This window comes from Xylocopa sonorina, chromosome 1 (assembly GCF_050948175.1).
Source record: "Xylocopa sonorina isolate GNS202 chromosome 1, iyXylSono1_principal, whole genome shotgun sequence".
Classification (NCBI taxonomy): domain Eukaryota; kingdom Metazoa; phylum Arthropoda; class Insecta; order Hymenoptera; family Apidae; genus Xylocopa; species Xylocopa sonorina.
In genome coordinates, this window is record NC_135193.1 from 15,432,396 (window position 1) to 15,458,333 (window position 25,938).

The 25,938-nt window shown below is 41.6% G+C and overlaps 2 protein-coding genes across 2 annotated transcripts in view; one reads left to right on the forward strand and one right to left on the reverse strand.

Annotated features, from left to right (window-relative positions):
• The window catches only part of Rat1 (5'-3' exoribonuclease 2 Rat1), a 30,518-nt gene extending 8,941 nt beyond the window's left edge, over positions 1-21,577 (reverse strand). The window contains exons 1-15 of the mRNA XM_076894835.1: positions 21,357-21,577; positions 21,140-21,267; positions 20,773-20,884; positions 20,523-20,696; positions 20,233-20,395; positions 19,689-20,149; positions 19,392-19,598; positions 19,054-19,188; positions 18,823-18,980; positions 18,550-18,718; positions 18,342-18,431; positions 18,104-18,260; positions 17,753-17,981; positions 17,458-17,664; positions 17,094-17,173 (exon numbers count right to left, since the gene is read on the reverse strand). Of these exons, the coding sequence (XP_076750950.1) occupies positions 17,094-17,173; positions 17,458-17,664; positions 17,753-17,981; positions 18,104-18,260; positions 18,342-18,431; positions 18,550-18,718; positions 18,823-18,980; positions 19,054-19,188; positions 19,392-19,598; positions 19,689-20,149; positions 20,233-20,395; positions 20,523-20,696; positions 20,773-20,884; positions 21,140-21,267; positions 21,357-21,431 (2,545 nt within the window). The 5' untranslated portion in view covers positions 21,432-21,577. The remainder of the gene's footprint in view (positions 1-17,093; positions 17,174-17,457; positions 17,665-17,752; positions 17,982-18,103; positions 18,261-18,341; positions 18,432-18,549; positions 18,719-18,822; positions 18,981-19,053; positions 19,189-19,391; positions 19,599-19,688; positions 20,150-20,232; positions 20,396-20,522; positions 20,697-20,772; positions 20,885-21,139; positions 21,268-21,356) is intronic.
• A 1,789-nt stretch (positions 21,578-23,366) lies between these two features.
• On the forward strand, positions 23,367-25,871 carry LOC143432698 (luciferin 4-monooxygenase). Its single transcript, XM_076909528.1, has 6 exons — positions 23,367-23,428; positions 23,554-23,699; positions 23,982-24,775; positions 24,860-25,032; positions 25,247-25,654; positions 25,727-25,871. Exons 2-6 carry the CDS (start codon positions 23,583-23,585, stop codon positions 25,846-25,848), a joined length of 1,614 nt encoding a protein of 537 aa, XP_076765643.1. The 5' UTR covers positions 23,367-23,428; positions 23,554-23,582; the 3' UTR covers positions 25,849-25,871.
• The last annotated feature ends 67 nt before the right edge of the window (positions 25,872-25,938 follow it).

Sequence of the window (25,938 nt, forward strand, 5' to 3'; positions counted from 1 at the left end):
TTTCACGAAGGGGGAGCCGGATTGATTCGAGCCCCATCCACCGACGAGATCCAATACCGGGCCGCGGAGTAGCCGCTGGTACAGAGTTCCGCTGTAATTCGCCGACTGTTTAATTGCGCGCCGACCTAGACGACGGTCGCATCGTTCGATGGTGATTAACGAACGTTTTATATACACACACGCACACACACGTCTATTGGAATTGCGGACTGGTTTTATTGCACGTTGAAGGGAATGTAGGTACAATCTTCAACTGGATGATTTTTAGAATGGATTTTACCTAGTTTTGTCAATATTGGAGAACGGTCCTCGATCCTCATTTACACGATCCTCTCATTTACAACAATCTACACATTTTATTTCGATTATCGCACCAAAACCGTGCTAGAAAGTTTGCAAATCCAAACAAAGAACTTTTCGCCAAAATCAAACAGTACTGTATAGTGATTCCATCGCGAATATCTGTTAAATTTACTGATACCATTATTTTGTAAAATGGCTGCTGCATCAGAGGTTCTATATAGATGTATGTGCTATAACATTTGATAACTTAAACTTAACTGTGATATGTGAAACCTTTAAAGTTATAGATAATCATGATTGCCACGGTTCCTCTCTAGCCGCAATACAAAAATTGTAACTAAACACCATGGGATCATAGACCAATCCCCGGGGTCCTCGAAAAGAACAAAGTTTAAAGTACTTCCTAACGACTAGAGAAAGCAAGCTCAGCACAACGGCTTTAGAGGCGAGCAGGTAGACCGAAATGCAAGAGTCGCGTGACATTTCGCGAGGTCCCGCGCGGCCGAGCATCGGCCAAGAAAATATCCCCGTATAGCTGGAAGAACTGTGCAAGTATTCGAGCGCGACGGAGAGGGCGTTACAAGACGAACCAGTTGGAGAGAGGAAGAAAGTGGTATGCAGAAGCACTCGTGTTGTCAGAGGCGACCAATAAATTTATCGAGCGGGTGTTGGCATGGAGACTGCCGGACAGAGCTCGGTTGGATGGCCCAGAGGGCGATGAGAGGGCACTCGAGAATCCTCCAGGAGCCCGTCACGGGGAAATTGGAGGCAGCCACGGCGGCGAGCCAGGAGGAGGAACACAGAAAAGAGAGGAGGGAGGAGAAGAAAGACGAAGACAGAGGTTAAAACGAAGAAGGAGAAGCCGCGTAACCGTGGTGGGGAGGAAAGGGGGCTGAGGTATCGATTTCTCGCGGTGATCCAATCAACGATGGTGCCTTATCTGACGCCTTTACCGCCCGCTTTAGCACACCGGTGTTTCTGATAAGAAAGTGTCTCGCCTGGACTATCTTTCTCGCCTTTTTCATTATTATTTATTAATTAATCCTGGTTACATTTTTCATCCAAATTTGTCTTTTCGGGTGAATTTTAGGTTGCTAAATGTAGATCATTTTTCACAGAAACGAACGAACAGAAATGATTGGTCTTAGAAATATTTAGCTGTCGAGTTAGTTTTTGGGAATATTGTTCTACTGAATGGACTCAATTTAATCTTAAATGGTAAGAACACTGTTATTTCATTAAAATTCATATGGTAACGGTTACTTAACTTTTGCACGGTATTTATTTAGCCCACACCATACCCATAAGTACTTTTCTTTAGAAAAATTTGGTCATCACACCAAGTGTTTTTAAAGCTCATGTACCATTGTTACACTTATCTATTAATTGCTGTATAATACGTCTACTAGCAATGATGACTTTATTATACACATACAAAGAGTTGTATCTTCTGAATACCGTAAACAGAAACCCGCACATTTGTCTTTGGTGGCATTGAAAACCACTTAAAAGCCTCATTCTAATCATATTGTCTGTAGACTGGATATCGTGCTTCTTCTAAAAGTGTGTTATTAAACGAAACAAATAATAATTTCGTATTTCAGGACGTGCAGTTGTCACTAAGTCGGAAATATATCAAGCGGAAGGCGCGACGGAATCGATACACCGCCGGTGAGGTTGCAAGATGCAGCCAATATTTAACGAGTCGGCTAGCCAGTCAGCCGCTGGCTTTCTTTAACCCAGGGCCGATCTTTAATTCATTAACGACATTAATTATTCATCACCGATAACAACGATGGAATCGCTGATCGTCGCCCCTTTTTCAACGACCACCGTCATTTGCTACAGATCTCGTGTGCCACGTCCGTGACTTCGATTCGAAAGGCAGACCCTTTGTTATTCTTCTGGCTTCTCTTATGTTAAATCGAGTATAGATATCGCGACAGAAAAAACGTAACGAGACTACGAATAAAAGTAAATCATATTGCTCTATTTAGGTCCCTTTGCCACGTACACTGAAAATTTACGAATTTAATTTTAATTTCAGAAATGGAAAAGATGAACCAACACGGAAGGATAAACGACGCTAGTTTGAAATAATTAATAATTGTCACAAAACTCATCGAAACATGTTCTACGAATGTTGTTTTTGAAACGTGTAAATTTGTACATTAGTTCCTATCGTAAGAAGAAAAAGTATTTTCTACTGATATGTGCCTACTGAACGCTTTAAATTACACTTAAATCCATCCGTCACGATCATTCGTAGAGTATTGTTGTCGTTAAGTATGCCAGCACAGTCTCATTACTTTCTTGGGCACTATGTACACCCGAGCCGGCACAATTGTAACAACGCTGGAGGCAGACAGGAACGGGACGTTTTCGCGTGGACGTTCCGTGTGTGTTCCCGTGTGTACGGACTGGCTAATCCCTCTGACATTGTTCCGAAACAATACGACATCCGCCCCTAATTTGTACTGGCTGCCACGGCTGATTCTCTGCTGCGTTATACGTCGAACCGACTGGCAGAGTCAATATTTTCGCTGTCTAGCCCTCCGCGAAGGAGACGGGATATCGGTGGAATGTCGCGGGCAGCGAGGAAGAGAAGAAAAACGCGGATTTCTGCATAGCTTGCTCCCGGCGGGCTGCTTGCTCAGCCGTTTTGGATTAAGTCGTGCTTCGCGTGCACCTCGAATTTCCCTCTTTTCGGAGACATTTTCTTATCCTCGATATCTTTTTAGAGGGATTAATGTATAGTCTCCAGTCATGAAGAAGTTAAGTTATGAATATCAAATCAGAAACGTATTAACTTCGAGATTGTCTCTATTGTTGAATTTAATTTTACGTTATCGTTTATCTACTTGTTAATATGTGAATCAAGTTTCATGCAACTTCGTAATTCCTACAAAGCTAATGATGTAACTTAAGAAAATCTCGTATCATACATATTGCATTTTATTCTTGTTTTCGTTCATAGAATAGATCCATAAGGTTTAAGTGGAAACCACTAGGACACTCATCATCTACAAGTATTGCGAATCGAAAATTTCTCCCAAGAGCTTGACCCAACACAGCGTATCGCTTCACGGGCCGTTTCTATAACACCACCGGGGGACAATGCGCGGCGCCAGGAACAAACGATGGAAATCACGACGACGATGAAAGTAGCGAGAAGCGAGCCACGGTGGATGAGAGTGTTCGAGTCGCACTCGCGGGGCCTATGTCGGTCCGACTGGTTCTACGTTTGATTTCAGGGAGGCAAGAGGGAGTCGAGCGGAAAAAATGAGAAGGCGGAAGAGAGACCAGGGAGAACGGGGGCAGAAGAGCGAAAGAGTAGTGCGCTCGGCGTTGTAGGACTCTCCGGTGGAGAGCCCTCCCTCTCTCGCCCGCTTAAAGCCCTATCCACTACTCATTTATCAAATAAATCAACACAGCTACTTGCGCACCTGTGAAGAGATCCCGGCCGCGGCCCGTGCCGTCCAAAAGCTCGTGGCAATCCGCAAATCGATTTCTCTCCTGTGAGAACCGTTGGGATTAAGAAGTTCACGACTCGAAGAAAAACAATACAAGAAAGTTGCTAATTTAAAATGAGACTTTCACAATTTTTCGCTCATCTTGACAAATTTTTATATATTCCCTAGGGGTTTGCTCCTTTTTCCTTTTCTAAAATTTGTTAACAGTTAAAGTGATTTTAACGTTCTGCTTTTCTTTTCATAGAAATCTGCACATACCATATGCCAGCTGTTTCCTGTTTACCCATTCGCAGATGGATAATTCAAGCGAAGGAAAAGCTGGAAAGATGCAAGAAGAATGAGAATACAAGAGTGCTAGAGGGAGCGGAAGAGGGACAGAGAAAGAGGGAAGGAGGGCATAATCAAAGAGCTTCGAAAAATCAGGATGCACTTAGAAGCACGTACTCGGCCTATAGAGAGGCATTCAGTTATACTGGTGAGTTTGGAGTCAAAGCAAGGACCCTTGCCTCAGCCGGCGCATTACCTCCGCCGCTCTCGCGTCCTCTATGGCCGCGTTTACAACCACGCCAACTTTTCCTACGCCGTAACCGCCGTCGTATTTACGATCACGGCCCGGAGAGCATCGACTTAGCGATCAGAAGACGAAGGGAGTACTTAAGAAATTTAATCAAAATGTGTAGACATCAGTTACTATACTCGAATATTAAGATAATCATTTATATTTCTCTTAATATGAGTAGTAGAGAAATGAAAATAGGTCCATAAATATTTCCAGTATCTCTCTATATATAAATAGGTAATATATACATTTCCGTATTTCGCTATCGTCTGATTTCATTATTTGCTTTTTAGGAAAATCCATTTTGTATAAACATCGACAATCCTAGTAACGAACAAAACTAGTAACGAAGAATCAACGATACGGCTGCATGAATTGAAAGTAGGTACTTCATATATCCCATTGATATTCTGACGATATTAATAATACCCTGTAGTACCATCAACAAGATGATTCCGCTAGTGCACACAGCGGAGCGAAGTCAAACATAATCCGGACAGCTCGAGGATCGCCCGGCGAGCACCCACCCACGAATCGTTTAAAGGCCCTCGAACCGCCCGCAAGACGTATCGGAAGGCCATTAAGGTGTAACGCTCGTGAACAGAGCCCGGCAGAAGAAAAAACAATCGCGCCCCTTCGACTGCCGTCGGAAAGTCGTCTTCGTTGTGTCAAGGGAGGGAAAGAGAGAGGGAGAAAAGAGTCTGGTTCCCTCTTCGTGCTCGAGGATCGTGATTAGGTGATATCGAATCCTATACACTTGCTCGACGCGCGAGTAGACCATCGAGATGGAGTACTAGGACGAAGGAAGCGGGTGCGGGGGAAGAGAGAAGAACAGAGGTAAGAACAGGGACACGTAACGAGAGGAGAGAGAGAGAGAGAGCTGGCATACGAGGCAGGAGGTCGCGGAACTGAAGAGTCGCGGGCGGAACGACACGATGGATCCTGAAAAGCGAGAAGAGCGTCGAAAGGGTGGCTACTCGGCTTTGTAACGGAGTTAAGAAGACGAGAAAAGAAGACGAGGAGGAAGAGGAAACGCGAAAGAAACGCGAGGAAAAGAGGGAAGAGAAACCGTGTACGCGGTGAAAGGAGAGGGAAAGAGTGCGTCGCGAAAAAGAGGAAGAGGAAGAGGATGGTCCTTGTGCAGCGAGGACCCCAGGATACCAGCAAGGAGTATCCTAGAACTGTCGAGGATGCTTCACTCCCATCGTCCTCTTCCTCGTGGCGCCCTACCCCTCCACGTCGCGTGTCTCTCCTCCTCTCTTTTCTCCTTGTAAATACGCCCCTCCAGCGCCCCATCAGGATCTCTACACTTGCAAAGGGAACCATCGTCTCCTGCAAATGCTACACACCGAGAGGGATATCATTCGTATCTCCTCTTTCACCCTCCTTTCTCCCTTTCTTTTTATACACCCCCTCCTGTCTTCTCTCCCGTCCTGTTCTTTCCTTCATTTACTTTTCCTCATCTCGGTTCTCCCATTCTCCCTCTCTTTCCTCTGATTCTGTTCCGCGGTTCCATGTCTCCGTTGCCTCCGATCTCAGCTACCGCGAGACTTTCCTACGGATCGCGAAATCAAGGGCTCTCTTTCGAGGGCTCTGGAGTAGGTGGAGAGCGGCGTCGTGCGAGAACGCGGCAGCAGGTTTTCCGGCCGAGGCGCCGATCGCGATCACGATCCCCGTTACGAGGGCATTCCGGTGAACGGAGTCGAAACCCTTTTCGCGTTCCCGAACCTGCTTCCCGATGGGAAATCTCGGGATCTGGGTATCGTTTCCCGTTAACGCATTCTTTCCTTAACCGATCAACGAATATTCACGCAGCTAACATTTTTTATAACACTGTGCTTTTATTTATAATATTCTGTTTATCATCAGGATCAAACAAATCGGCACACTCGCTCAAACCTGAACCGAGTCACGGACGCGAGAAACGAGGCAGGAAACGGATTCTGATTGAGCAAACAGAGCGAGGAATATCCAAATTTCCGGGTGGACCGCGAAATTCGACGCGGCGGTCTTACGAAATTCCGGAGGAGCCGGTTCAAGAGGATTCTTAGGCCGGACCTTGGACGGGTCAGCATGGTCGCGAGTCCTCGAAACATCGGTGAAATCGGATACTCCAAGAGCGGCTGGTAGATGGGTCAACAAGTCGACGCGTCCAGAGAAACGAGATCGTTTAACCTAACCGAGAACACCGCCATCGAACGCCCCGAAACCTGATACGTTGCGGAGGAATGAAAACGTGTTATGGATCCGGCCACTTAAGTCAGTCGAACCTTTCACACTTCCGATTGGGACTGAAAAGGAATAAAGTGGGGGTCCCGCTTCTAAAGTGGCTGCCATTCTTACTCCTCCTTCGACCTATTGGCTGTGCGGTAGTCAAATTGTGCGTTTATAAATCAGGTAACGATTATGGAACGATTGTAGGAGTTATCATAAAATTTTAATTCAAGAAATGAATTGCACTGTGTACAGTCTCAAAAGTTCTTGAGAAGTCTGTATAACGTTCGAATGAAAAAGAACAAGGATTAACAGCACACTCGACGGAATCCTTCGAACGGTAAGAATACCTCGAAAGCTCGAGCAGCCTCTAAAAAACCGGTCAAGGCGTCTGATAAAATCCGATTCGACGGATCATCCTTGCCACCGACTATAACAAGGCACAATAGGGGAAAATGCGATGTGAGGGACGAAGACAGACATCGGGCATGTTGAATGGAGGAGGGCCTCTCTCTTCTATCGAGTCTTAAAACCGTTTTTCGTGGAGTTCGCGCGGAAATGAGGTGGAAAACCGCACCCCTCCGAAGAACTCGACTCACCTTTTCCATCGCGTTTTTCGAGAATACCACCGAGTCGTGGTTTTCTTGATATTGCGAGCGCGCGTCGAACAGCGCGGGTGGCGCGGGGTTCCCGAGGCAGTCGAGCGTGACGGAATCGTGCCAAGGTAAAAGACCGGATGAAAGAGAGCGTGGAAAGAAAAGGAGAGCGGTGAAAAGGCTCGATTTTAGCGCGGGGAGAAAAATATTGGCGGGCGCGATGGCGGCCGATTGAGGAGGACCGGGGAACGCTCTCTCCGTTCGTCGAATCCTCGACGTTGCGAACGCGAGCTCTCCGAGGATGACTTCCGTTTCCCGCGACTAATCGGCTGACCCAGAAACGGAAACGCGAATTGACGCCGCACGTGAGAAAACGCGGAGGATGGGAACAATCGGGACGACGATGGTTGAACAAACGTAAACGTGTATTTTGAAATTTCTGACGAAGATATTGGAGAGTTGGATGTTGAACAATGGAGAATTAATACTCGATGGGGCACGTTAAATCGTTTGCCGTCTTTTTTCTTACTTTACAGTGATTGTAATTTCAACTGAAAGCGATAGAAAGTAAAAAACAGGACATCCGTTATTTGTTCCACCATCCATGATCCTAAATTTACATCCACGAGCAGAAATCTAAAAAATCGCGCAATGCTCTTTACCCAAACTTGAATCGTATCCAAAATCCGTATAAAAAAGGGCTAATCGAATAGGAAAAATATTAACGATCGAGGTGTTATTTTATAAATCGGGGAAAAAAACACTTCACTCGACCTCCACCAAGCACCACTTAATTACAAACTAGCAGGAAAAGAACAAAAAAATTATAAAAATAAAAAAACAATTAACAAACAACGACGTACAAAATAAAAAAAAAGCGAAGGAGGACCCTTAAAAATAACCGGAAAAATTAAAAGAACGATTAAAAGATCGACACTAGAGGATAATAAAAAACCAGTGGAAAAAACACACACCGATAAAACAAGAGGAGGAGAATGAAATCAGCGTGAAAGAGGAAAGGATAGAGGTCGAAGCGTAGTGCGCACGCATGTACATTCAAGGAGCACATCCTCTCTTTTTCTCTCTTCTTGCCCGCGTATTCCGTCGCGCATAGCCGCGCGTACGCAGGGAGGCAACAAGAACTCGTCGTCATTTCTGAATTAATCTCATTCGACTGCCCCCTTTATGCTCTCCCTCGCATCCTGCGGGGCGAGAGCTTCGTAGCCGCTTGGTGGCCTCAAGGTTAATTGGAACGAAAGCGAAGGAAAGGAAAAGGACCGGATAGAAATCCCACGACGAGGACCACAAGAGTTTTTCTTACCGGACGGTCTCTTTTAAACACACGTACAACCGATGCGCTTTCGCCTTAAGGGTCAAGGAACAGGGTTGAATCTCCTTTGAAATCCGAACGGGCCGTCATCTTTTTTTTTTTTTATACTGTTTTAAACTCCTTTCGTTTAACAAGGAATACTTAAGAGGTTTATACTAGAAATTATTATCCAAACGTTTTGCAAAATTAATTCTGCAAACTAGAAAAGTGGAAGTCGAGGGGCCTTGAATTTGAAAAATGAAGAATTCAAATGAACAATTTTTGACCGTGCATCCTAGAAATGTCTGGTAGCCACAGTAATGCTTCTAAATAAACATGGAAGGATAAAAGAGGGCTAAAGAGAAGAAAATTAGAGGTTGGTACACAGGTGCATCGACGATCCCCCGACAAAATAGAATACCTTTTCCTCGGGTGGACGGAGACTCTAGGATATGCGCACCATTTACTTTTATTACGTGAAAGAGCCTCCTCTATTCAGGTGATCCCTTAAACTGGTCGAGAAAAAAAGGAAAAATTCCCTCGTGGACGTTCCTTTCCTCGCAAACGATCCAAGACCTTCGTTCGTGGTTAGCTCATGAGGACGTAATGCGAACTGACGTGACGGTCCTCGACTCTTTGGTTATTTCGGAAGTCAACGTAATGAGAATTCGCCGAAAATCTATTCTTTCTCTTTTTTCTATAGAAATCCTTTCTTTCGTGGGAAATTACTTAAAATAGCAAGCGGCGAAAAATACTGAAGTACTTATTTGTATCCATCTTTTAGATTCAATGTCCTCAGCTTCCATTTTTCTAGCCTGTAGAATTGATTTCGCAGAAATTTTTTTTGCTTTACAGTTCTCGCACGAAAAATGAAACGAAAAATTGATCTACAGATTGGAAAACACAGAATAATTGATTCGAACGGGTGCACAGTGTCAGCGCGATGAATTACCGAGTAGTATAGGACAGTAACTGGTCAGACGTCCCTGCAATTAAACAGTCGGTCGACGGGCCGATAATATCGATCTCATAAACGAACGTGGGGTCGGTTTGGCTTTAAGTAAAAGTCCAAACGAATCGACCCTTGGCCCCCTTCGTAGTGCCCGTAGAGGGTTGAGATGGCAGCCTTTCTATTAGCCACTAGAAATCGCGCGAACCCTTCACAGGGACAAATCGAAACGGTACCATAGCCGGTGGCTCTCCCCGTCCTCTAATAGAGTTTCACGCTCGCCGAGAGAATTGCCCCGAGTCAGAGGCTGCCCTCCTGGCGGATCTACGAGCTGGTCAAGCGAAGAATTGATAATCAAAGCGATCCTGAATGCCCCTTCCGTTTTCCTTAACGAGTTTTGTTGCTACGATTCCGTCCAACGATAGAAAATGTCCTAACACAACCCATTTCCAATACTCAGGCTATTTTCTTACTTGTTACCACCATTAGTTTTCACTTCAAATAACACTACTTATTTCTGACCTACAATTAGAGAATTACTTATATAGTTTTACATCACCGCTGGATCCGCCCCCCACAAAGTTACCCTAAACAACTATCACCTTCTCAATCCTCTCATTGCGCGAGAAGCATCTCGCTCTTACTTTCTTCAATTTCAACCAAGAAACCGCACTTCTCCACGTACCCACAATTTCCATCCCGCGTCTGATCTCCGCGCGCAACCCGACGCTCCTCGAACTCTCTCGCCTCGCGGCGAAGAAGAGGATTTTCTCTCATTGCTAATATTTTTTTTTCTATTCCAGCGGCAGGAAACGTAGAAGAGAAGATCTTACCCTTCTCCGTCATTCACTCCCTGGCTCTATCTTCGCCGGTTGCTAAAAAGAAGCGGGAGAAGAACGGAAGACAGAGAGAGAAAGAGAGAGACGTGGAGGGTAAAGGTAAAGTGAAAAAGAGGGGAAAAAATCCGTATCTTTGACGAAACCGAAGAAGAGTCGTCGTACGTGTCCTTAAGCGACTGCCAGGCTTCCACGCTAATGAGGCGCGGCGTAATTAGTGAGACTGTCTACTGGCTGGACCCTTCACGAGAGGGCGGATCCCTCTCGACGTCGAGTCGCTCTCTCATCCCTCACCCCTCCCCTACGGGGGTCCGCCACTCCACGCATCCTCAACCCGTTTCACGATTTCTTACCAGGCGCGGTGAAGGAGGAGGGCCGCGGCTCGCTGACACCTCGCGAAAATTCACGACTTTTCACCCCGCGCGCGGGCAAAAAAGTAGCGCGATTACATCCGCCACTCCGGCTGGACTTAATCCCCTTTCCCTCTGACCTCACGCGCGCTTCAACTTACAATTGTCGATGTTTCTATTTCTTTGCTTTTTTTCGAAACGAATATTTCCTACTTATTAATGAAAATTGAACGATATTTGATGGAATCTATTTTTATTGACTGTGGAATTATCGGAGCGATCAGTATGAAATTTGTTAAGGATTTATTCTAATTTCTTATGGAAATTATGAACGAAGATTACTTATGTTTCGCGTTTACATTTTAATTTCCTATTATATTTGTTAACATCCGTTATTTTGTCTTCTGCAAACCAATGTGAAATAGTTGGATCGTCGATAGTTGAAGCGTTAACGCGTGGTGTGCAATAAAATAAAATAGAACGATAGTCTAACACTGGGGCACTATTCGAGCACTCGAAATACTTTTCCAATAGAGGAAACTCGGCCAAAACCGGATGCACAAATAAAATCGAGATCTATTATTATTTTTAAAACGGTTAAAAACCTTCATCGGCTGTTGTCATCTTAATTAACGCGTAATTGAAATACAACGGAGCTTATTAAAATTCCTATACATTTTTATCATGGAAAAAATAACTCAAATATAAAAAATGATTCGTGAACTAAACTCGTAGATGGATGCACAGGAAACGATTCGTAACCCGTTGAGAAACCAAGTAGTTTGAATCGCATTAAATCTATCGTGGAACCTAACAATTTCAGCCATTGAACGAAAAAGTGACAAAAGCTAAAAGCTGACCAAAGAAACCACGAATAATCAATGCAACAGAATTTACGTTCGCTTAAAAAAAAAAGAAGAAAAAACTGATCCACTTAAAGAACAAAGCATTTCCAACGGGGAGTGGAAGAGCGGAATCGAATAAGAGAAAAGGAACAATTTCCATGACAGATTGAAATGGATTTCGACGAGCGTGCAGAGAGGCGCGGTGTAGGTTGCCGATATGCGGCTATAGAGCGGGGTAGGTTTTCGGAGGCGGGAAGACCGATTTAGAGCACAATGCGGTTCAATGCCGAGGAAATTAGCCACGGTGCTGCCGGTGACGCCCGTCAGACCCACACCATGGAAAACAGAGGCCGTCTGTCCCTGTGCCTGGCCAACGCTACTTTTATCCTCGTTACACCTTCGATCCTCCAATCAACTAATCTCTATCAACCCGAAACATTTCTATTCCGTGTCACTAAACGGACAGATAAATCAAGAACCGAAGTAAAAGTTGTCGCTTCGTGCTTATAAATTGTGACGTATGGTTTGCAAGAATCGTATTCATTTTCATTGCGATGCATAACGTTGAAACAAAAATAAATTCACTTATAATCACTGAAGTGAATAGATAGAAAAATGATGGGTAAAAAGAGAGAACGAGAAGGAGGGGAGTTTGATAATAAAAAATGAATTCTTCTTTTTTTCTTCTTCTTCTTCTGTTCTAGTGTCTCTGTCTCCGTTCAGAGAAAGGAGCAGGCTTTGAAGTCCCAGGCCAAAGAGAGCCCGAACGCGGGCATCATCGAGTGTCTGAAGAGATCGCGAGGACAAGTTCACCTATGCTCTCGAAGATGAATGGATCCTATAGTTAATGGCGGGGTGGCTGTATCGCAGGTAGTAGACATACGTGGAGGATGAATAGGCGAGGGTGAACGAGCATTTAGAGAAGAAGCCTCTGTTCCCTCCTTCACTCGCCTCTGGCCCGCTTTGTTCGACTCGTCTTCGAGATCGAAGTTTTTCCATGGAAAACACGTGTCCTCGTTACCGTCCCGGCCGTAATTGCATCGAGATATATACCGGTGCTTCCAGTCACCGGTACGCTGACTGCAGAGTCACTATACTTCTTCCCCTATCGCTCTCCATCGTTCATTCTCCATTATTGGCACTTTCTTCGATGACGAATGGTTTAGCAAGATTTCGATAGTATTGTTAGTTCGAATTATCAGGTTATTATATAGCACGGTTTTATAATATCAGCTTTACAATATTCACGTTCAATGATTACCATTAAAAAGAGCCTGAAATTTACCAAAACGTCATATCGTCGAACTTTCTCGACAAATTCTGCAAATTGGTAAAATACGCGCATAAAGTAAAGCATTCCGTATTAGAGGAACTCGGCCCAATAATAATTCACGGGTAAGTAAGATTATTCGTGAGAATATCCTCGGAGTGGGAAGAATAAGGCTGATCCGTTCCGTTCGGCGTGCACCGGAGCGTGCAAACGTCCTTTTTCGAGGCGTCCACGGACCCGTGGAAAACGACTAATGGATGGATAATGACGCGTAATGGATGCAGCGGACATTACAGGTAATATCTGGTGAAAGCGGCAGCCAGTTTCCGCGTGGGACAGAGACACGGATTCTGTAAGGGAAGAGGGGAGAGCCGGTAAATAGACGCGGCACACCTCGCCGCCGATGGATGGGACGCGGCCCGGAGAGGTAATTTCCACCGGCGAATCGAGACTGAAGAAGTCGTGGAAGCTTTTAGGAAAGACTCCGACTGTTCCGCGTGTTCGTCGCGTCGAGAGAGCTCGACGACGGAGATATCGTTGCTCTCGATGGATTTCGATCGCTCTGTGGTTACTGCCTATCGGTTCGGTGAATGGAGGAGAAAGGATTTTCAAGGACTCTGAATGAAACCGTTGCATAATAATCGCTCGATGCTAGAGATGATTATTATTTAATGAGAATTGCGTGGACGATGATTACCAGAAATTCATTTAGAAGAGAAGAAATATCGTAGAAGTAGAAGAGAGAAGAGGAATTAGCGGGTCAATTGTGAATAGTAGCCTAAGATTATGTATTGCCGTTGGATAGAAGAGGGAAAATAATGAAAAATAGTTAATAAGTAACAGACAAGAATTACTGGAGTAATTAGCGAACAATCATCTCGGACTACATAGTTATTAGAAGGCAAAGAAGAATGTTGATGGACAACCATTAATAATGAAACGGCTAATTCTCATTATAAATTGTACGAACTTATACCAGCTATAATAAAACTCTTTACACCCTTTTTGAAGTGAGGAAACTTTCGTTCCAAGAAAGAAAGTAGAAGAATGAAGGATTACTTTCATTTTCAGGCAGTACGCGGAGGATTTCTCCCACTAGCCCCCCAGAACGCGAGCACATTCCTGTAAAGAAACAGCGCGAGTAATTAAGGGTTAACTCGCGAAAGAAATCCGTTTGGTATCGGCCAGTTGGGGCATCTGATACGATGGCGAACGGCAGCAGATACGGAGAGTTCTTGGTCTTGCGCCCGGTTCCTGTACGATTCGAAGCTCCGCCGCCGCTGGCTGCGACGAGTGTTTGCAGTCCACTCGAAACCAGTCCCGAACGAGCTGGCGCGCGCGCGACGGAGATCTAGAGATGCGGCGGGGCGAGCGTGAGATAGAGACAGACGGACAAAGCCGTGGAGTAGACGCTCCATCGAGGCGGGAGGCCAGGAACGAAGCTTAATTTGTCTAACGAGGGGCCTCTGCACCTGTCATCTGGACGAAGATATGGACGAACGGACCGTGGTCCAACCCTATCCTTCTACGGCTCCTCCAGCTTCATCCCCTACGAAGTGCGCTCGCTTGCTTGCTTGCTTTACTTTGCCCAGTTACTATTCTACTCGCTTCCTCCATAACGTGTGGTTGACCCACGGTATTAGGAAAATTCATGGGATTTAGTCGAAGATCAGATGAAAGCTTCTCAGCGATCTTCGCTGCGGTGGTATAAATTGGCTTGACGACTCGCTTGGTGTGTTTATGAGAATGGCTGTTGCATCCAGAGCTTCTTTTCGTTATCTTCTTTTTCTGGCCACTTTCATTTTGGAACTTTATTATTTTTATTAAAGAAGTAAAAATAATATCTTCTCAATTTTTAAAATATCAAAGTTACTTTTCAATTCCAATTTGTACCTGCATCTGGTGAAGAATGAAAATGTACCTCTGTTCTAGCATAAATGAAGTTATAGTCTGTCACAGAAATACGCTACATAAGAAATTAAAAAGAGAAACAAAAGAGAACTTTTCTACCTTGGAACAAAAACACGCCGGTCCGTTAAAAAAAGTACGAAGTGTCCTTTAACTGATCTTGAAATAATAGAATAAAAAATGTTCTTGTTAGGTATACATTTTACATCTAAAAACAGGGCAGAAAGAACGATAGAAATGTTAGCGTGCGCGCGTGCATCCACACACGCAGACGCATACGCCAACAGAGGGTATTAAAAAAGGGTCTAAGACTTTAAGGACTTATGGTACTCGGTAAAAGGAGCAAAAAATGTCCAGCTAGCAATTTCCTCCCTTGAATTAAACGAAGTATAATTATTCAACAAGTTCAGTCAGCGATAATACCCAAGTAACGGCGAAGCATACGCGCAGCTATATAACGTTATCATAACGAACATTAGAATTCTCCCGTACGAGGACAGCGGACGTTGGACACGTCTTTCTCGACGGAGGGGTCCGTTAGACTTTTGGTCACGCGTGTGCCTGGCATTTACACCCCTCGGTAAATCAATCACACACCGTGTAACAACGTTTTGTTTTTACGGCCACGCGCGGTGATTTCTTGGCGCGCGTGCATTCGCCGGATCACGCCTTCTGGCCCTGTCAACTCCCGACACTCGTAATTCATCTTACCGCAATCGACACCTCAAGGTGCATTCTCTCGTGTTACGTAAACCATAGCCTTCAATTACTACTTCAGTTGTGATAGTTCGAAAACTTCCTAACTGTGGTGGTGTGAGACATTAAATTTAAGTACGAATCCACATTTTTTTAAATGTCTCATCGCGAAGTAAACACCATCTGATACAGAATTCAGTCCGGAAATCGTGAGACAGAGCTAATTTTTTTTTTCTAACATTTCGCTCGAAACAGATTCCTAAATCCGCATGAAAAAAAAAACCATCGCCCGTCCCTAAAACGTAAAAAGCGTCTATTCAAACGCAGACGGTCGCCCATTAGGCCCCGGTGTCGTCGAGTCGTTTCCTCGGGCTGGTGTACCGCCACAGGCGACGGTAGGAACGTCGACGTCGACTACGCCGGATAACGAATACCGTTCGTGTACAAAGCGATAGTCGCTGGTTCGCCTTTGTGATCCCAGCCAGACAGATCGACACGGCAGAAGGGTGAGGAACGGACGATACGTGAAAGGCTCGGGGGCAGGCTGGCACCGACTACGGGTGGGTGGTGGAACCATCCACTAATTGGATAATTACGGAGTGCACCGCGTTTGTTTTATAATTGGGCGAAAGCCGTGGAACCGTTGGTTCCACCTCGACGTGCCAAACAACGAAACGGCCGAAGTCACGCTCTACGTGACGAACTACCCTCGGAGCTAATCCGGGACCGGAACCCCTCGGCTTGGCAACCCCCTGCGAACTCGCATTCCCGCCTTCTGACCCCCCCACCCGATTTTCAGCCCCGTCCCAAACCTCTCTGCCCGCCGCCCTCGCCAGCCCCGGGACTTCCCAAGAATTAATTCCCTCCGACTCTCTGACTGTCACGCGGGTTTCAGATGGAAAAATCTTGCGTGGCTACCAAGTCACGGCTCGTTAACAAACGTCGGACGTCGCCCCCTTAATTGGGACGGCCTTAATCGGTTCGCAATTTCGGGGACAGTTTTCGGCATTCCGGTGACTTTAACGAGTTCGATGCTAGTCGCGGATAGAGAATTGTTGGCGATTTGAAGGTAGTAAGGATGGTGTCTTTCCTGACGCGCGCGCGCGCGCGGATCGGAATGGAGCTCAGTTTTCTGGGATTTGTGGTGGTCGAGTGATTTTTTATTTTTATCGTTTTTAAAGAAGCTGCGGTAGGTAGTATTAGTTAATTATAATCACTAGCGGTTCTAACATATAATAAATAAGGAGCTATCGTTAATACATGAAACCCCATAAAAACTGACTCCATTTCCCTTCGTTCATAATCACAGTTAATTCTAAAGCTTAAGGAGAGTTCCTCGAATCATACTTTCCCTAATAATCCCGATCCCTCCGATGAGGTCACTGACAAATTACTAAGAGCAGATCTCTTTTTAAAGATCCTTAGCCTATCAATGCATAAAATACAGAAAAGTACAGAAACGATGGGGTGGGACATTGCCAGGGTTTCTGGCAGTGAGGGGAAAACAATGAATATCCGTGTACGCGTTTTCCATTGAATGAAGAATCGTTTCGTCGGGTAATCCGAATGAGTCGCGTGCGCTTTAATTTGGTCCTCGTAAGCACGGTATTGTTTGAAGAATCAAGGGTTCTGACTCGCGCTGAGAACGGGACTTGACGCGCGATAACCATCTTCCTAATATAAATCAATGTCACACTCCCTTTTCGGTTACTCTTTTCTTTTGTCAACAAATACTTTCATACCAATTAATTGATTAGTACATGTATATAGGGGAGAATTACTCACCGTGAAGCGCAGGATATAACGTTTGTGGTATCGATACGTTGTTGTATGGTGGTGGTACTCTGTTATGGTTTGTATAATGTCTGTAAACAAAAATAAACAATACCTGTTACATGTATATATTATCTACAAGCTTGATGTGAATTATTTAAAATCTTAATTAAATTCTAATCTAATACAATATTCACTTTATTATTATATTGTATAACCGATTAATACCGACTGCAGTTTCCTGCAGTAGCTTTTGTCACTAAATAATATTGCTCTAATCACGCAATGCACGCGCCTAACTGAATAACAGGAGTAATTAAGAGAGAAAGAAATAATATGGAAAATATGGTATGCGTATATAATCATAATAACATACCCAAGTATTCTTCGACCTGCCTCAGTCAATGAAGCCACTTGTGTGGAGGGTGTGAAACCAATTTGCGGTTTCCAAGTGTTTCCAGTATTACGATTCATTTGCTCGAAGTCTTGCGGTTTTAAAACTCTTGGCAGTTCCCTGACACCCTTCAACTTTCTCGCGGGGAAAATGAAATTGCTACCGTACTTTGGATCCCTGAATCTGACACTGTAGCAAAAAAGTAAATTATATTTCCGTTTCTGTGATAAAAACTTAAATATGTTATTTCACATTTGTTAGGGTATTTTGCACGTACCAGTACACTTTATTATTCCTGACTGGCGGTCCGTTTATGGGCGAGGGTAAAGTAGCCCCGTCCCCAACACAATCTTCTGCCAATAAGACCGTGCCTCGCATACCATCTATACATATTGGAGTTTCTACATCGAATCCTACATGATTCGTGTAAAGTCCCTTTATGAAATTGTAACCACTGTTACCGAGCCCAACATATAACCGATCGTCACCCCGAACATTGCGCATCTCTAAAAAATACAAGTAAATATTAAATTATAATTAATTGCGGCGGAGTTCATACGGCTATCTCCGTCGCTATATGTACACATTTTTATTACATATTTTACTATTTGTGTAAAAATTAACATACTTTCAGCTTCTGTTAAACAATCATAATACGGCTCTAATGCTTTAAAAAGTCTTCTTTCGTCTACGAAAGGAAGTAGAGCAACACCTTGCCAAGCAAACTTTTTGCCATTCAAGTCGATTTTAAAATCTTCTGGATAAAAGTCAATAATCGGTGATCTCTAAACAAAAACGTTCATATCAAAAGATCGATAAGTATCACAAGTTATTTTTGAATTTATTTACGATAAAAGTCAACTTACTGGATCACTCATTAATTTTGCCCATGGTACTGGAACATGTTTACTACTAGCTGCTGGAAACACGCCCATCAATTGCTCTAACGGACGGAACTGCAATGTTCAAAATGGAAGAAATAAATTTAATTAATTCAATTATCATCGTGATGATATAATTTGTCAATTTAATAACATTTGTCAATATAACATTTGAATATCTGTAAGCACTTACCGGTATAGTTCCCTTCTCAAATTCGGTGGAAAGACCACCAATATTAATAAAGTCGCTGGCGAATGGAGCGTAATGATATGGAAAATACCATTTCCACGAAGCACAACCCTGATAATAATATCGCAACACCCAACATAAACCGCGAACATACTGCAGTGCCACATTATTTCTGTTGATAAACAAACAAAAAACTTAAAACTTATACTATATCACATATTTGAAGTATGAAATGTTACTAAACTGCATAATTACCATATTTAACTTTATTCTTACCTGAATGCCAAATTATCAGGCGATACATCAAATTTCGATTCGTAGTAACGATCTTTAAAGCCATCTTCCCACAACCTGACTTCATCGTGCGCTTGATCATCATCAGATTCGTCATCGGTTTCCTCTCTTTTACGTTTACGATCTTCACTAGACGATTTCTATAAATAAATAGAATATATAGAACGTATACATACAAATGTATAGCAAATAAAATAGAAACAGGAATTATACCTCGGGACGCATCATACTTTCTAACATCTCCTTAGAATTTCCTTTTGCACCTGTATGATAACTTCGTCCCTGAACACGCATCTGATAAGCTTCGTAACGTGCGTTTTCTACTGGCTTAACGTGTTCACCAATACGCTATAAAAAAAAAAGAAATATATACATGTAAGGAGTGCAATGCTTTCGATATGGAGTAAGCTAACGGTCAATTCGAAAAACGATGAGGTAGGCAATCAGCGTCCAGCCTCGTAAAAAAGTAAAGTTCTCTTGTTTCATTTTATCCCGCATATATCTAGTAGTAACTGTTTGAAATAAATGTTATTTACGAAGTTAAAACGTACCGTAGGTGCAAACTGTCCTGTGGAAATCCACTTAGGTTTGTTATTGCTGATTGCTAATAATCTTCTTTTCTTATCTTTTTCACGTTGTTTGAAAGCTAACTCGTTCTGTTGTCTCTTCTTAAAAATTTCGTCTTCAACGTCACCTAATTCAGACATTATCAATTGAACCCTGTCTAAATTTACATCTCCGCTATCCGTTAAGAATCCCTATAATTACATATTATCATTGAAATCTTACTCGTTAGTTGATAAAGAATATCTTAATTTTAATTTTCATCTTTAACGCATGTTACACACCCTTGTTTTATATACTGTCTTTTTATACAAATTAACGAGTCTATCGATAGCTCCTTCTCTAATTTCCAAAGACGGGAGATGCGGGAGGAAATCGTTTCCTACGAAGAAACACATGAATACCCAATCATCGATAACTCGCTCAAAATCGTACTTAAATGGTAGATTAGGCATTCGCAATTCTCTCTCTAAATATTCCCTGAGTACATTTAACCGCACAAATATATACTGGCATTCAGATCCAAATGCATTCTCTTCCTCCCTCTGATTAGGCTCCGAACCCGTGCACTCTTTCATTTCGTGTCCTAACTGACCACATATGTCGCACGGTTTCGGTTTATTCGGCTTAAATTCCTCACGAATAATAGTAAAATTAGGTTCGTGCGTTGCAAGACCCAGCATAATCAAGTCAGCGTCAGCTCCGCACAGAACGTGTGATGTGTTAGGATCGTGATCGGGTTGCGCTGTTAAGTAAACAAAAAAAGATTTCGTATTTAATTGTCGGCATAAAAAGTGTGACGCTTTAGAAATCCAACAATCTATTTACCTCTTTGTCTGCGTATAAAGTCCATTATCTTATGTTCTCCTTCACCTGGCACGTTTGCATCGCTCAAAATTACTTTTATGTTTCTCCAACCAGGATCGTTATTTAAACGTTCATGTATGTAATAATGCAAACACTTTGATAATCTTGACATGAACGGCGTGCCCTGCAATTAAATTTAATTAGATGAAAGAGTTATTCTCTATGAAAAATGGATACAGTTTAAGATTAATTCTTTGAATAATTGAATAGTTTGAATAACTGAATAAAGATTAAAAGAACTAAATACAAACCGGTGTAATACAGTTACTATCAAAATGTTCTTCTTTTGATTTTTCTGGTGGTAAAGAAGCCCCTTTGAGAGTTAATTCAGAACGTACTCTTTTGATTTCATTAATTTTTTCTGAAGTCTCTTTCGAAGCTCTGAATCGTCTTGATCTCTGCTGGTTCATTTTAGCTCTGGGCGCCTATAAATATATTAATATATTTACAAACAATTGTACAGACACAGGCTCTTTATCTACTTGATATAAAAACACTCACAACACCGTCAATGGCCATGTAAAGCAATTTTCTTGGTCTAACGATACGAAATAATCTGTCGATACATTCGAATATTGCTTCCATCATTTCATCTTCAGTTTTTGGTGCTGGCCTGCAGAAATATCAATTATAGCGTAACACTTCTTTCTTAATGTAATACTTTTCAGAGAATTGAAATTTCTTAAAGATGGAAGTAATACTGCACATAGTAACAAGTCTCATACATTTAAAGATCGCTAAAGAAAAGATATCTGTGACAAATACCACTATTATACTGCGACGTATGCACGATAAACTTAATGTCTTCAATGTTTCGTACCTATCCCTCGAAGCATCCAATTATTGGATATTTATCAAAACTACTCACTTGTCTTCGGGATGAGTGCAAGGATGTATGATACCATTCATATCCAGGTACAGATTGTCAAATTCTATTCCATTTGGATTTGGGTCTGCCGAATTTACAGGCACTCGTACACCGTTCGTAGTTATCGGCTGTAAAATAATAATGCAAGTTTACTCCCCGTAACCGCAATCCGTTTTAACACTCAACACTTTACACAAAAATAAATAATCTAACCTACCTTCTGCTCGATGCATTCGACAATCACGGAAGGATACTTCCGACTCAACCACCGAAAGAATGCTGGTACACCCATTTCTCACCGTTAAACGACGCGATTTCGCGCACACCGTATATTTCTCTTTGATTAATCTTCAAAAATTTGTTTGTAAATTAAACGAGCACAACTATTTGCACCGTGTATTCATGTTTAACCTATAATATAGATTTACAGATGTGCTAAACGTTGCCAGCATAACAATCACTGTGGCGACCCCACTAACTTCTCGAGCGTTTACCTTTCTCTCACGCGGGATAATTCAAACGGCCGACATACTTTAACATTTCGTATTTGTGTAAATAATTTATTAATGCCGCAACTTTGCATATCGTTTACAAGAATTTACCTTCTCCGAATAGACTTGTAAATAATAACCGATAAAAGTCATTCGAAAGTTACAAATTTGTTCATTAATCCGTTAACCGCGATTACTTATAACACAACCGATCGCTCTAAATGTAAGCGAAACATTTGATTAAAATCAAATCATAATACTAGACAATACGATTCTAATTTTACACACACCACAGCCGCTATTAGATATTAGCAAAAATTAACAATAATTTTATTGTAATTTGTAAGAGAGAGAAAGATATATAAGAAAGCAATAAGAAAGAGTGAGGCAGCTGCTGTGATGCCCTACTCTGGGACCCGTGGCGCCATCTCTGTGAAACGAAGTGAACTACTGAAGCGCTACCGCCATCTCGCGGAGAAATTCTGAAACTAGTCGAGACATTAGTTTCAATATTCCCCGCAGAGATGGCGCTAGTAGTTCTTGAGTAGTTTACTTCGCTGTCGATAATTGTGTGCGACCAGTTTGAGCACTTTTCGCAGAGATGGCGCCACGGGTCCCAGAGTAGGGTGGGTATCATCCGTCTCACTCTTTTCTTACCTCTAAAGCGGGAAACGTAAAATAAATTACAATAAAACTATTGTGAAATATACAACCCGGCAACACAACTTTGCCACACACTTGCGCCGCGTGACATTATATGTTTACTATACATTGTCCAATTTGAATAGGTAAAGAGCTTTTAAACGTGTATTGTACATCATGATGCACCGCATGATACGATGGGGTCTCCATCCTCGATGGGAACACCATCGACGAATACGGACGTAGATGTCTATGGGAGCGATGCTACGGGGCGCAAGTGATATCACAATGCTCTCACTGTGGCAAAGTTGTGTTGTGTCATTGTCAAGCGGTAACTATATATAGTTGGCACTTGAAAGGGCAACGATCCCTTTTTTTGGCGATTCTAGCCGAAACAAACAAGGTAGAATATTATGACAGAGCAAATAGGTATTCTTCGAAGACATCATTGATATCATTTAATTCGAAGTGAAAACGTTTACCAAGTTCTGAATTATGAACTTTGCCTTTGCTCGAGGATTCGTCGTGGCTAATGTTTTAAACAACACGTAATTTCGTATTACATGTGTACTCGAGCCAGCCAATATGGAATATCGATGGTAAAAATTATACACTCGGGTTAGTTTGCATCACAATGTCAGGGAACGATAAAGCTAAGTTCACGCGATAGCGGAACAATAGGTCGTGTCTATTTAACATATTCGCTTATCAATCATTACGTATTATAAGTTTGAAAAGCTTTAAATAGTTATCTAAGAGATAAATAAGAACAGAATATAAAAAAGGTATACGATTTGACTTAAAAAGTTGCACAGATATGTCATAAGAGAAAAATGAATATCTGTAGTGGGAAAGGGCGAAACTAGTTAATATAATAATCAAAACATTCATGTAATATTCCAGACTTGCCATTTATTTATGCGCATGGTATGGAAATGTGTACACGTGCAATTAACGAACGCAAATTAGTAACATGTTAATGAACTTGTGACTTGACACAAACAGAAGAAGATACTTCCAAATATTGCAGTCGCATTTTTTCGTGACACATTCGAGTTGTATTAATATAGTAAGTAAAATTCGAGTGCGGAAAAAAAAAGAGGTACAAGTTTTATCCGATTTAATTGAAGATTGTAATCTTTGGTTTCGTAATTCAGTAAGTAAAACTTAATTAATCATTCTGATAATGTAGCATTCAAGTGGTCCCTTTTAAGATACAGTTCGATACTACAAGCTTTCGTGTACGCGATCGTTTAAGTAATAATCGGTGATTTTTTTCAGAAATATATAGAGGGTAAAGGAGTTTCAATATGCACGAGGAAAATATTGTACACGGGCCAAAATTACACCCTGTAAATCTGAAAAATTTAACACTAGGAGAAATCATTTTAGAGAAATTAAGTGCCCATAAATCTTGGACAGGACTGGTAAATTATTTTTCACTATCTTATGTAATGCAATTTAAACAATTATTTAAATTCAGATGATATTTAAGGAAATCGTTTTATTTATGCATGTTTCTACATACAAAATAAACATAAAATTCATTTGAATTTCTAAATTTTACCTAGAATATTTTATGTATATTTGCATGCTATGTGGATTTTGTATAATTTCTCATTTAAATGTCTGATAAATACGTACACACACAGTTTAATATTAATAAAATACTTTGTGCTTCTATTGAATAACACCAAGAATTTTTTCAGGTGGATGTTTTCACAGGAGAAGAGCTAACAATGCAGGATATACTAGACAATAGTAAAAAGATAGCAATTGCACTTAGGAAAGAAGGATTGAAAATGGATGACAGAATAGCTATATGCAGTGAAAATAATATAAAATTTCCTTTAGTAGTGTGTGCTGCATTTTACTTAGGCGTTACCGTTTGTCCATTAAACCCGTCTTACACGGAAAGAGAGATGATACACGTATTAAACATATCGAAACCAAAGTACATTTTTATATCACCAATTTCAGCAAAGAATATGCTCAATGTCGTTCCACAATTGCCCTGGTCACCAAAACTAATAATGTTAACAGAGTCCACATATATTAATTTGCCAAGCATTAAAAGTTTAATATCAAATATAACCATTGATGATAACTTTCGTGTCTGTACAGTAGATGTTAACAATCACGTGGCAGTTATTTCATGCTCTAGTGGCACTACAGGATTGCCAAAAGGAGTGATGATAACGGATAAAAACGTTTTAACTGTGCTAAGAAATTTTATAGGTACATCATCTAAAATGGTAGATGTGAACGTACCTAACTTAGCCTTTCTACCTTATTTTCATGCATATGCTTTTACTTGTATGCTTCTGAGTCTCACTTTTGGAAATAAAAGTATCATTATTCCACGTTTCGACGAAAAATTGTTCTTGCATACTATAGAAAAGTACAAAATTGAACATATAGTTGTTGTACCACCAATTATGGTGTTCCTAGCAAAACATCCTGCTATAGATAAATATGATTTATCTAGCATTAAAGAAATTTGGTAAGTAACTGTTCGCTATGTTTTAATTAATTAATTTAAATTTATTAAAGACTAATAAATAACTTGTATTTTTTATTCAATTAGGTCCGGTGCTGCACCTTTATCCGAAGATGTTGCAAAGATGGTCGAGAATAGATTAAATAAACCAATAATAAGACAAGGATATGGATTAACGGAAACTACATTAGGCGTACTTATGACGCCACCAGAGGGTGGTAAACTTGGGAGTGTGGGAAAGTTATTTCCAGGATTATCAGGTAAGATGTGAGAAATTAGTACTTCTTAAATCTGTTATTAAATCCGAAGTTCCTAAGGATAAGTAAATATATATGGATACAAATAAGTGCTACGAAATAACGTTTCGTTTTTTTCCAGTATTTTACCTAAATATGTAATATACTTAAAGCCAAAAAATATTCTCGTTAGTTCAAATTGCAGGAGTTCTAAAATTAATATATTTTTTACATGTAGCAAAGGTAATACCAATTGATGAAGATGGAACAAGTAAACCTTTAGGACCACATAGTGTGGGAGAGTTATGTTTTAAAGGAGACACGATAATGAAAGGGTATTGTAATAATGAAGCGGCTACAGCGGCAACGATTGATAAAGATGGCTGGTTGCATACAGGGGATGTAGGATATTATGACGAAGAATATTATTTCTTCATAGTGGATCGCATAAAAGAACTTATTAAATACAAAGGATTTCAAGTGCCACCGGCTGAAATGGAAGCGGTACTGTTGATGTGTCCCGAAGTCAAAGACGCAGCAGTTATCGGACTACCAGACGAAGCAGCAGGAGAACTACCGACAGCTTTCATTGTCAAACAAGAAGGATCTAACATAACGACCGAAGAGCTTCATAAATTCGTGAATGGTAAATCCTTTATTTAATTTACTAATCTTTTAATTAACTTGTTTGTATTTAACTAATTAAATAATGTTTCAGAACGCGTGTCGAGTTACAAACGGCTTCGAGGTGGCATTAAGTTTGTCGAAACTATTCCAAAAACTGCGTCTGGAAAAATTCTACGCCGTGTACTTCGTGATTCGCTCAAATCAAAATTATAAGATAACCGACAAAGACAAATTATATTTCAATATATGGTAAAATAAAAGGGAGAGAAACAATAAAAGATAATAGTTCTTTTATTCTTTCCT

Coding starts and splice junctions, on each gene's coding strand:
- LOC143432698 (XM_076909528.1), top strand. CDS start 23,583: ATGCACGAGGAAAATATTGTACACGGGCCAAAATTACACCCTGTAAAT. Junction 23,700..23,981: donor ATAAATCTTGGACAGGACTG/GTAAATTATTTT, acceptor GAATTTTTTCAG/GTGGATGTTTTCACAGGAGA. Junction 25,033..25,246: donor GTTATTTCCAGGATTATCAG/GTAAGATGTGAG, acceptor TTTTACATGTAG/CAAAGGTAATACCAATTGAT.